The sequence below is a fragment of the Pinus tabuliformis genome, chromosome 1_2 (assembly GCF_031772625.1).
Source record: "Pinus tabuliformis cultivar Carrire ecotype Pingquan chromosome 1_2, CPIR1, whole genome shotgun sequence".
Taxonomy (NCBI): domain Eukaryota; kingdom Viridiplantae; phylum Streptophyta; class Pinopsida; order Pinales; family Pinaceae; genus Pinus; species Pinus tabuliformis.
Genome location: NC_142298.1, coordinates 981,411,577 through 981,423,718, shown reverse-complemented (window position 1 = coordinate 981,423,718; position 12,142 = coordinate 981,411,577). Strand labels below are relative to the sequence as shown.

General features: G+C 35.8%; 1 protein-coding gene and 1 pseudogene across 1 annotated transcript; one reads left to right on the top strand and one right to left on the bottom strand.

Annotated features, from left to right (window-relative positions):
• Positions 1 to 8,869: 8,869 nt before the first annotated feature.
• On the bottom strand, positions 8,870 to 10,251 carry LOC149209302 (G-type lectin S-receptor-like serine/threonine-protein kinase SD2-5 pseudogene; annotated as a pseudogene).
• A 102-nt stretch (positions 10,252 to 10,353) lies between these two features.
• On the top strand, positions 10,354 to 11,403 carry LOC149209301 (uncharacterized). The gene has a single exon (XM_089398568.1). It carries the CDS (start codon positions 10,354 to 10,356, stop codon positions 11,401 to 11,403), a length of 1,050 nt encoding a protein of 349 aa, XP_089254694.1.
• The last annotated feature ends 739 nt before the right edge of the window (positions 11,404 to 12,142 follow it).

Sequence of the window (12,142 nt, the reverse complement as noted above, 5' to 3'; positions counted from 1 at the left end):
CAAAGGACACTCAATCATTCAATAATCAAATTTCTAGGAGGGCATCAAGGGCATCAAAGCATCAAGAAGATCCTTTCATCTCCAAGTCATTTCGAAGGAAGTATCAATACCCTGGCTTGATCAAGGAAAGAGTCTACACTTGAAGCAATTTTAGAACCTCGCTTAAATCTTCATCTCAAGAAAGAATACTTCAATGGATCCTACCTCTACAAAAATTCAAAAAGGCCTAAAAGTGAAGCATCTTGAAGTATATTCATCCAACGGAAGCTAGAAGAAAGTAGTTGTTATGATCATCGAAGATTCAAGGTGATGTCCCTCTCCTTGGGTCAAGGATCATTTTGAAGGAAGACATCTTCTTCAAAAAGAAATATTCTATAATCACATAATTAAAGATCAAGAAGGAAGAAAATTGAAGATATTGTCATCAAAGACTATCTTCTCAAGTAAGTAATTTTATGTCTACATCTTAATCAGTCAAAATGTATTTTTGGAAGGAGAGAAACAAGTTGGTTGGGTTAGTTAACTTTCTAGCATGGAAGAAGAGGACCGATTTGATCCTCATAGAAAATTAAGTTATGGAACATGTTAAGGGATTAATAACTAAACCTCCAAAGGAAGAAGCTCAAGCACTTGCAAAGTACATGGAAGGGGAAGTAAGGGCTCAAAGGATTCTGATTGAGTCCATAAAGGATCCCCTCATAATATCAAAGTTGGAACCGACTAAAGAAATATAGGACAAGCTGGTGGAACTATTCTCCATGAGTCATCTTGGAGAAGTAATATCACTAAGACAAGAACTCTACAATATGAAGATATCCAAGGAAGAAGGAATAACCTCATATTTTGTGAGGGTGTCAGAAATAAGAGACCAAATCCAAGAGTTGCGAGAAATAATGTTTGATAGGGAAATGACTACCATAGTGCTCAATGCACTACTAGAGGAATGGGGTAACTTCACATCAAGCATCTATGGGAACAAGGAAGCTATTTAGTTCAATGAATTATGGTCATTATGCAAAATCAAGGAAACTAATCTAAAGGAAAAAATCGCTAGGATCAATTGATTAAGAAAAATAATTTTCTACCATTACTAAAAGAAAAGGGAAGTCTGGGAAGGCTAGTGCTTAAAAAAGAAGAAGAATATGACCAAGGTTCATTATTATGGTTGTCATGAGTATGAACACTATAAGCGATATTGTCCAAAATCTAAGAAGGGAAACAACAAAAGTGGAAGAGAAGAAGCCCATATCACTGAAGAAGTGCAAGAAGATGAAAATGAGAAATCCAAAAAGAAAGAAGAGATCTCTATTGTGATTGAGATGATCTTCTTCACCTAGTTCTTTTAAAAAATATATATATATTCAGTTCTTGTATATCTATCATAGTACGAATATTTAGAGGCACCATAGGATGCATCATGTTAGGAGATGGCATCATAAGAATCATAAAATATGAAGCAAGAGCTTAGGACATCATAAGAAGCTTGCAAAAGAGTTGATGTAGAAGTCTATGCCAATCACCTATAGTGAAAAGAACCTCTTGGTAACCTCATTAGAAGCATAAGTAGTACTTATGGATAGAATAAAGTCATCTACTATAAAGCTCGTCATACATTATTCAAAGAGGAGCATTTGCAGGATTAGGATGATCAATATCCTCTATTGAATCTTCAAAGGAAGATTCACCTATTAAAAGAAGCAAGTGTCTCACCGGAAATTCCACCTTGTGAGGGATTCATGAGATAATGGTATGATGAAAATGAAATGAAGCAGGTTAATATGATTTAAGAACCTTCAATTAAATAATTTTTCGAAGGAATATGACCAAAAGAAAGAGATGAGCTATGTATTATTGTATTTAATAAAATTGAGTCATGTCATATAGTTGCATTTAGTATGGATAGATGCTCTACCTCATGAGCATGATCATGGAAAAGAATCTCCTCTTGTGAAAAGATGCATAAAGGCATGGATCACATAATAAAATCAACATAATAAGTCCTCATATGGAATATGAGGTGGCTGATAAAATAAAGGAACTATGGATGGAATTTCCTAGGGAGTAAAATGTGAGGGAAGAAAGGAGAGATCATGAAAAATGCAACTATGGTCACATAGAAAAGGAAATCAACATATTCTAACCAGAAGGATTGACCATGAAATCTTCATGGAAAAGGTATGCACACTCTGATGCAGTCTGGAAAAGAAAAAGACCCTTGAAATTTAATATCTTTTTAGAGATGTGTCAATATGTATGGAAGATGTTGATGATGCAAATGTGCATATGTAATGATGAAAGGACATCACAAAGGTAATGTCAATTTTATGTTCATTTTTTATTTTTAAACAATGTCTTGATGGGCTAATGAATGGTTACCTAAAGGAAGAGTTGTGGATGTCACCGACAACTAGTATTCATGTGGTAGGACTAAAGATCCTAAAACATGATGAAAAGAAGGTAGAAAGGTATGAAGAAACGCGAGATATAGACTAGTGGATCACTTTCTAATGAACAAAAGGATGACATGACTGACATGATTCATAGTGATGGATGGTCTATGCCCTACAAAGAGGTCACAAAGATGAGGACTCTATAACAAAGAATATTAAATTCCTGACATCGAAAGAAGGAGCCTAATAGACAGTTGGTTGTTCCATGATCTCCAATGAAAGAGCTACTGGAAACAAGTCCCTGGTTATGAGGGAACTTGGGTACATTCCTTCATAGGAATGGGTACTATATCCTCCCTAGTTAAGAGGGAGAGGCAAACACATCATTCTTGTCTTCACTTTGGAAGAAAGAATGGAGGATTGGGTAGGAATCTAACATTCGATACTCTTTGAGGATGTAATAGGGCATCCAAGATAAGAGTATTCATAGAGTACCGATATTCTTTGAGGACTGGAAATTCAAGATAAGAATAGTCCTGGTGGAACATACTTTGAGAAAACCCAAATGGGGTATATTTTGAAATAGACAATGATGGTGGTTATTAATCATTCATCTCACCGGCATTATGCTTTGATCTTGTGGAGAGATAGAGTTGGTATTCAAGGCCTTGCTATGTGACAATGTTAGATGGTATGATGTTAGACAAACGCATTACCAATCTGACTCTCCTTATGAGAACTTTTCATATTGAGAATGTCCAAGTACCTTATATGGATTATGAATACCTCCCTAGTTAAGAGAGAGTGTTCAAATATGTAACTAGGTTTGGTATTCATAATGACATGTGTAATCATGATTTTATGAATTGAATCTAATGAGAAAAATAAATTTATTCTCATTTATCTTGAGGCATGGGTTTCATGCTAAAGGAAAATTTTGTTTTAAGGTCAATCTCCCATTGTGAGCTCTTAGGATTAGTCATTGAGTCATAAATAGAGTCAAGAACCTCTCTGAGATTAAGTCAAAAATGAATGCTACAAGCGAGTCCTCCTAACATGTCAAGTTGGCCTAGAAGCTGAGAGATGTCGGTCTATTTTGAAAGGAATAGAAGGCTATATATAGAATTATATTCGTCGTTCGACCATATTTGAAGATAAGATCAAACATAAGAAACTCATCCAAGATTATAGAAGATAATGAAGAAAGGAGAGCATAAAGTGAAGAAGAGGAAGCATCATTTCAAGACTGTTTTTGGGTAAATACTCTCACACATGTGGGCTAAAGTTAGCGCATCCACCACAAAAGATACATTAGATTACAGTCAAGTCTAAAAGCAGAATTGTCGTATCCATATATTCTAAAGTGAAGACCGTAGTCTTGAAGACAAAAGAGGTTGTCAAGTAAAGGAGGAAAAGGGATAAAATTACTCTGTTTCACTTCACACGTGTGAAGACTATAGGATGTTTCAAGAGGCTAAGAAATTCAAACAGAGAATCATTCTTCTATTGCAGGGTCGAGGTCAAAGAAGAAGGAGAAGCTGACTATGTTGACTTCTTGAGAAAAAGGTGAAAGTTGACTTGATCTTGAAGGAGTTTGGTGAAGGGTCTAGGTCTTGGAATTCATCAATTGAAGATTCCATAAGAAGAATAATTCAGTGGGCTTTCCTCTCTTGCTTGGAGAGGTTTTGGCCTGAATGATAGCCTACATATTGTGCCCTTTGTCTCATCGTTGTTTAATTTTTGCAAGGATAATTTTAGGGGCGAATGTTCGCCCTTTCGCGAAATTAAGGGGTTTTAAATTTTTAGTGGGCGTATATTTTGTATCATAGTACATTTTTACAAATCACCTCAAATAGCCCACCTTATTTTAAGGGAGAGGGTAAAAAAGGTAAATTTAGCCCTTGAAATTAGGACTTACAACATTCCATTCGCCCATTTTCAAGAATAGGTTTTATTTAAGTGAATCCATTCGCCCATTTTCAAGAATAGATTTTATTTAAGTGAATCCTATGGGCCAAATACCATATTTATAAAAGAGATATGGTAAATTAATAAAAATATAAATAAATGAGAAGTATGGTAAATAAATAAAACATTTTTTATATTTACTCCATAAGTCACCTTATATACATGTAAGGGTGTAAATAAATAAAAATATAAGTAAAGTGGAGGTATGGTAAATAAATAAAACGTCTTTTTATACTTACTCAAAAGGTATGGTAAATAAATAAAAATATAAATAAACTAGACGTATCCTAAATAAATAAAACCTCTTTTTATATTTAATCCATAACCCTCGTTCTATTTATGAAGGCTCAAGAAAGAGGTTTTATTTAAGTGAATCCTACGGGCCAAATACCATATTTGTAAAAGAGGTATGGTAAATTAATAAAAATATAAATAAACAAGAGGTATGGTAAACAAATAAAATATTTTTTTATATTTACTCCATAAGTCACTTTATATTTACGAACACTCAAAAAATGGGTTATATTTAGGTGAAACCTATGGCCAAAATACTATGGGACAAATACCATGGACTAGATTGTTATTAATACCATGCAAAAAACCATTATTAACCCTAATATTAGCAAAAATAAAAATGGCACATGGTATTGACCCATGGTATTCACCTGGAATGTAGCCTATTTAAATTGGGGAATTAAACTAGCATGTAGCCTATGCTAAGATTCACTAGGACTTTTAAAAGTTTTATTATTTAGTGAAAGACTCGCCAAGATCTTACAAGATATTATAATTGAGTAAAATATTCGCCATGTCTGGTGAGAGATTCGCCAAAAAATTATATATACATATTATATTATTGATAAAATCGCCTTCCATTTTTCCTATATACCATGGAGATTCGCCCATTTATTATATTTACAAATTTAGGGGGGGTTCTTAAAATTTTCCCTGAATTTTTGGTAGTTAAGAATACATAATAATAATCAATTGAAAGAAGAACCTAATTAAGAAAGTAAAAAGTCTTCACAAGCAATTATCTTTGCTAGAGAAATCATCTCATCTCTTTGCCCTAGATTTCTCAACACTATTGTTATTAATGATTAATATTAATAGTTGAACATAGTCAAACATAATCAAATAATGTTTAATTAGTTGACCATGATTAGGCTTGGTCAACCCTATGTTTAACATATTTAACAATAGTTAAAGTTGTCCATTCATAGTTGTCCTCAGTCAACTTACTCAACCATATTCAATTATAGCGAACCATGGTTTACCAAAGAAAAGCATTGTCGACCTTAGTGAGCTAAGGTTATCCTTGGTCTATCACAATCAAGATTTAAAATTGTTTAATAGTAAAATATTAGTATTAATAAAGTTGACTAATTAAAATAATAATAAAAAGAATAAAAAGATATTAATATTGTAACATTGGAATGGTGTAAAAATCTAACTAATGTTGCAAGTTGACAATCATTATTGCAATATTATATTACATTGTAATTTATTCAAGTTACTTCACAATGCAACATTGCAAAATTACTAACCACATTTGATAATGTGGTTGACTATGTTCGATTATGTTTAAATATGTTTCACTATCAACACTCTTGAATAATGGAACCTATTGTGGCGATAGAATGGTACATAAATCTATTCAATGTCGCACTCTGACAAATGTTATCACAATGTTACATTACCTTGCAATTTTTCCAACGTCCCAATGCTATATTACAAAATTAGTTAACCACATTTACTAATGTTGTTGAGTATGTTTGACAGTCAACACTCCTCAACTTTAGTCAAATATAACCACCTTTTAATATTATTGATTATTATTAATAATCAAACATAGTCAAGCACATTAGTCAAACAGAGTCAACCATAATAATTAATCAAGGTATTTATGGTCAACCATGGTACACCATGCCTGACCATGGCCAACCATGGTTAACCATAAGCAACCATGACCAACCAAGATTAATGATGGTCAACCAAGGTCATCCAATATCAGCATGGCTAGAATGTTCAACCAAGGTTGACCATGGTCGGCCATGATCAACCATGGTCACCCATGCTCAACCATGGTCAACCCAAGTCAACAAAGATCAACCATGATCAATCTTAGTCAAGCATAATGGTTAACCATGATCAACCATACTGGTCAATAAGATCTATATGGTTAGAATGGTCAAGCATGGTCAACCGAGACCAAGTGAGATGCATGGTTTCAATGCATCTATTTTTGTATGCTTATTCTAATTAAGCATGAAAGACTAAATAAAAACATTTTGTGTGGTTATTTTCTAGGTTGTTGCAATTTTGACTTGGTGAAAAGTAATACTTTGACTCAATTTAGATAATGTGGCAAAAATTAATTGGCTTTCTGGCTTGATTGTTGATTGTGTATCATTTCAGTTGGAATAACAAGACTTTGAACCTTGTCAATAAAACTTGAATGTTCTAAATTTCCTTAAATTTAATGAGTTCAACTCATTTTCAAGGATGTCACTCTGCATCTCATCTCACTTCCCAAATGGAGTATCCAAGGTAGTCACAAATTGATTTGGAATGGTGCATGCTTTGACATGAAATAGTAATTCTATAGAAATTGAAATATATAGGAGATGGAAGGCCTTGTCCAAGTAGTTGAAATATTTGATTTTTTCAACTGTAGAATTTGGTTTAGTATGAGTTGTCATGGCTATCTAATGCTAGGCTCTAGTTCTTAGCTAAAGCAAAATCTTTGGCTTCCATTCGAAATAGTTATATGGGGTAAAAATTGGGGAAGGTGGACAATTCATTCATTCCAATAGCTCCAATATTTAGTACCTGCAGAAAAATTAATTGTGCTCCTTCTTGGTTCACCTAAGCTTTGATACCAAGTGAAATTGTAGTCGAGCCTACAAAGAATGGATATAACTAAAAAACATTGAAATAACTTGCAAGTAAGAAAAAAAAGAATGAAAATCAAGAAAAAAGAATGAATTAATTCTATTCATACACAAATAATAACAAAATACAATTTACATTCATTATGCTTTACATTATGCTACCAATCTATCATTATTGTGAATCTAGAGAATTATAGATATGCATCGAAGAACTTTGACACATAATCCTAATGTATTGACCATAAAATCATCAGTTAATTCCATTGTCTCATAGAAGTGGAAATACGTAAATTCCCATGCATTCAATTATAGAATACATTCTTTGTGATAGTAGCAAAGTTGCCCTACCTGACTCCACTCCACTAATTTAATTAAACTCCAACTAAATGCATGTAATATCTCTGATTAACCTTTGAAAATTAACACGTATACAACCACTATGGTGTCTTTTTCATCATTGAAGAACTCTTAAAGTCGATATATTCACTAACTGAACTAATAAATATTTTTTCTGTGTTTATAAATGAACTCAATTTACAAAATGAACCGAATTTACAAACAAAAGAGGAGATGCAGAAATCATTTTCTTACTTGCGAGTGCGCGAGGCCAGGTGAATCAGAGGTGGCAGATCTGTGGGCTGGTAGTCAGTGCAATCCATTTATAATACAACAAAATAAAAAATACAAATTGATATTATTTTATTTTGGACACCATCTATATTTTAAAGAGGAAATTTTTGTTTTCTTCGTATTCAATTGTGTATTGAATATAACAAAGATAGTACAAAACATATTTAATATTAATATTATTTCATAATGGCAATCTAATACTCAAACTTAACCATTTAAATTACAAATTTTGTATGGAATATAACGAATATTTAGTATTAATATTGTTTCATAATATCAATCAAATACCCAAACTTAACCATTAATATAAATTCAAAGATATAATTCTTTATCAGTTAAACACCCAAATCTATAATCAACATTAAGTCAAAGTAAAAGAGCTATATTATTTTAATTTGTTAACGAACCATGGATATGCAGAGTACATTTCAATTTGAAACAATCTCCGTGAAATCTCTGGCCTCGCCAAATACATGCTTGACATAGGAAAAAGAGTTTATAACGGCAGTCAATGGACTGGCTCACTACAATTATATTTTCAATCATATTTTTAGCGATGACCACTTGAACGGACTTTGAATATTCCAATTGGATCTAATCTTACAAAATATTCCAAAATCTATATTGAAAATATAAATAATCAATTATAATACTTACAATCAGTTAAATCACTTATTATAATTATATTTTTAATTATACCTATTTGTCACTCAACTAATATTCCAATTTCCAAAATCTCAATGAAAAATACGATGCCCTTTGAAACATATATCATCCATTAATGAACAAGAAAATGCATTGATGAGGGGAATCCGATTAATATATCTCCCTTGTAGACTGATCGCTTGTCCAGTTAAAAAAATATAAAATATAAAATTATTTCGTTCTAAATAACATACGTTACTACCAAATTTACAGAGCTTCGATTTGCTGGGACATCAGAATAATTCTTGCCTGCTTTCGAAGTCCAAGACTGTGACCGTCTCGTCAGCTAATGACGGGGCGAATGGAAGATTGCAGGTTAACGGAGGATCCACAACCTCCAAATCTCCCTCTAAGAATCGCACCACCGTTCCCATTGAAGGCCTCAGCGCCGAATTTGCTCTGAATACACCACAGCGCCGTCTTTATCAACCGATTAGCCTCATCCATTTCCTGCGGCGTTTCCAATTTCAATCCACTCTCAATCAATTCATCCATTTTCCCTTCCCTGGCCTTCCTGAAAGCAACAGAAGGGAAATACCAATTTTCCGAATCCTGAGAGTGATCCATGTTTTTTCTCCCCCTCATTATTTCCAGAAGCACCATTCCGTAGCTGAACACGTCGGCCTTGTAAGTGATTCCCCAATCCAAAAGCCACTCGGGTGCCATGTACCCCGGCGTCCCTCTCATCCCTGTCATCACGCGGCTTTCCTTATCTCTATTCACAGCCCTTGCCATGCCGAAATCGGAGACCTTCGCCTTGAAATTCCCATCTAAGAGAATGTTCTGAGGTTTCACATCCAGATGCAGAATACCGACTCTGGATTCTTCGTGCAGGTACGCAAGACCCCGGGCAGTGTCGAGCGCGATGGAATATCTAGTCTTCCAATCCATCTGTTTGTCTGAGGCGAACAGCCATCTATCAAGAGATCCGTTAGCCATGAATTCGAAGACCAGAATACGATGTGCACCTTCTACACAAATACCGTGCAAGGCCACGAGATTGGAATGATTGAGGGACGATATGGTCGCGATTTCTGCACAAAACTCCCGATGTCCGTGTCCCGTCTGATCGAGGAGGCATTTTACGGCTACTTGAGTACCATCCCTCAAAATTCCTTGGTATACCTTGCCGAACCCTCCCCTTCCAATCTCTTTGCTGAAGCCGCGGGTGGTCGTCTCCAGGGCTTGGAAACTGAAAATTGTTGGAAGACCCGTTAAACTCTTCAGATAATCTCCGCCAAAATCATCTTGCACAGCTTCATTCCCATCGATAGGAGATATCTCGGCTCCATCCGCAGGGTCATCAGGTGGAGAAAGGCTTTTACGTCTTTCAGACCGTAAGGTAGATCTTTCAAAAGTTTCAGTCAGCTTCGGGCTTGGTCATAAACAGGAACAAATCCATGTTGTATCACAATGAGTCTAATCAGGAGTTAGCTCAATGGATTGCTGCGCTGTTTGGCATTAATCTGGCATCAATTAAGGGAGGCTTTAAATATTTGGGTTTCTTTCTCAAAGCAAAAGGAAACCGCAAACAGGACTGGCTATGGCTGATTGATCGTTTCTATAATAAAATATCAAGATGGGAGATGCGATTCCTATCTCTGGGGGGCAGATTTATCCTGGTACAGACTGTTCTATCACAACTTGCGGTCTATTGGGCCCATCTTTATTTTCTTCCTGCCTCTATTATTAGCAAAATGGTCTCTTTAGCTGCTAATTTTCTATGGGGAGGAAGATCTTTTCATTCCAAGATCCATTTAGTTAAGATGGACTCCATCTCAAGACCGAAGAAGGTGGGTGGGTGGGGCCTTTTGCATATGAGGTCCTTTGGCAAGGCCCTCCTTTGCAAATCCCTCCATAGAGGCATCTATGGTGAGGGCAAGTGGAGCAATATTATCAACCAAAAATATCTGAAAGGCAGGAGCTTGGTGTATTGGTTCAGAAGGAAAACTCTGGGCACAAAAAGGGGGTCTGCCATCTGGCAAAGCTTCAGAAAGATTCAGTTTTTCTTCTTGGGATTTTTAAGATGGCGAATCTCTACTGGCTCTAGCATCTATTTTGGTATTGATCCAACTGTGCATGGTCTGGAATCGCTGCTCCCCCCCGAACTGATTTTCTTCTTCCACTCAAAAGGTCTCTTTACGTGGAACAAACTGATTAAATCTTGGTCCTCATCTTCTCCAATATGGAAGGACGGAGATGATTTATGTCTGCCTCTTTCTCTTCGTCCCATTTGGTGTTCCGCTGTTAATAACCTTGCAGGTAAAGGTATCAAGCAATCAGGTACAAAAGATGCGCTGGTATGGTCTATGCAGAATTCTACTCAGCCTGTTCGTGTCAAGGATCTATATGCTGCTTGTTCTACTGGCCTTTCACCGCTCCCCGCTCCCATCTTTCCTCCCAAATTTTGGAAAGCGTCGTGTCCACTCAAGACGATTTTATTTTCATGGTTGATCTTTTCTAACAGGAACCTCACATGGGAGGTCCTTCAAAGGAAGGGATGGATGGGTCCGGGCAGATGTCCCATGTGTTGTCAGGCGGCCGAAACAAATGCTCACATGTTCTTTCAGTGTGCTGCATCGTCTCAAATCTGGTATGATCTGTCATTATCTCATGGTTTTCCTCACCGGGTTTTCTCATCTGTACAGGAGGGCTTCAAATGGTGGAGTGAACAGCGCCCAGCATGGCGATCGTTATTCATCCTTACATGCTGGTTTTTGTGGAAATGGAGGAATGCTCGCATCTTTCAAGAGTCCAAGACGCCCCTTGCCACTGTCCTGGTTCATATTTCTGCTTTGCTCGAACCTGCTGGTTAACCTCCAGTCATGGTTTTGTCTATTTTTCTCTTATCGTTTCCATCTTGGTTTATGTGGATCCTTTTTCTCTTGTGATCTTCCTCTCTATTTTTGGATGGTTTTTAAATATAGACTCAAAATGATGATATATCTGTAAGCTATCTGGTCAGTTATTTTTTGTAAGAGCTCAGAACATTTTGCAGTATCAGTCCTATCTGTCTTATCTCCAGGATGAGACGGCCATATTATGTATCAGATCTTTATATTCTCTTAATATAATCCATGATGCTTTTCTCTCTGACAAAAAAAAGCATATCTCCTTGTCCGATAGATAGTTAAGAGCCGGATTAACATCCCCGTGACGACAAAGAATTCAATACGAAATTGATCGGCTGTCAAACAGACCCAATAGAAAAATCGATCGCAGTACGAGCTGCGATAGTTTTGAGATGCGGTCAGCCATATTTGCTGAGAAACTAGTAGTGTATACATATATAATAAGCAGTTGCACAAGTGGATGACAAACTACTATTGCGTATCCAATGCCATTGCTAGTCACCCATATTTTTATATTTTTATGATATTATTTTGTAGAGCGTCATTTTAATGGACATGCATGGTTTCTTTATTCCAGTTGACTACAAACAACGCGCAAATGTGTCCACTTTCACACCGCTGCTAAGATAAAGCGTTTGCATATTGTCATTCCTTCTTTATTAGTCCCTGCCATCTGGCATCCGGCAGGGACTATAGTAATCGA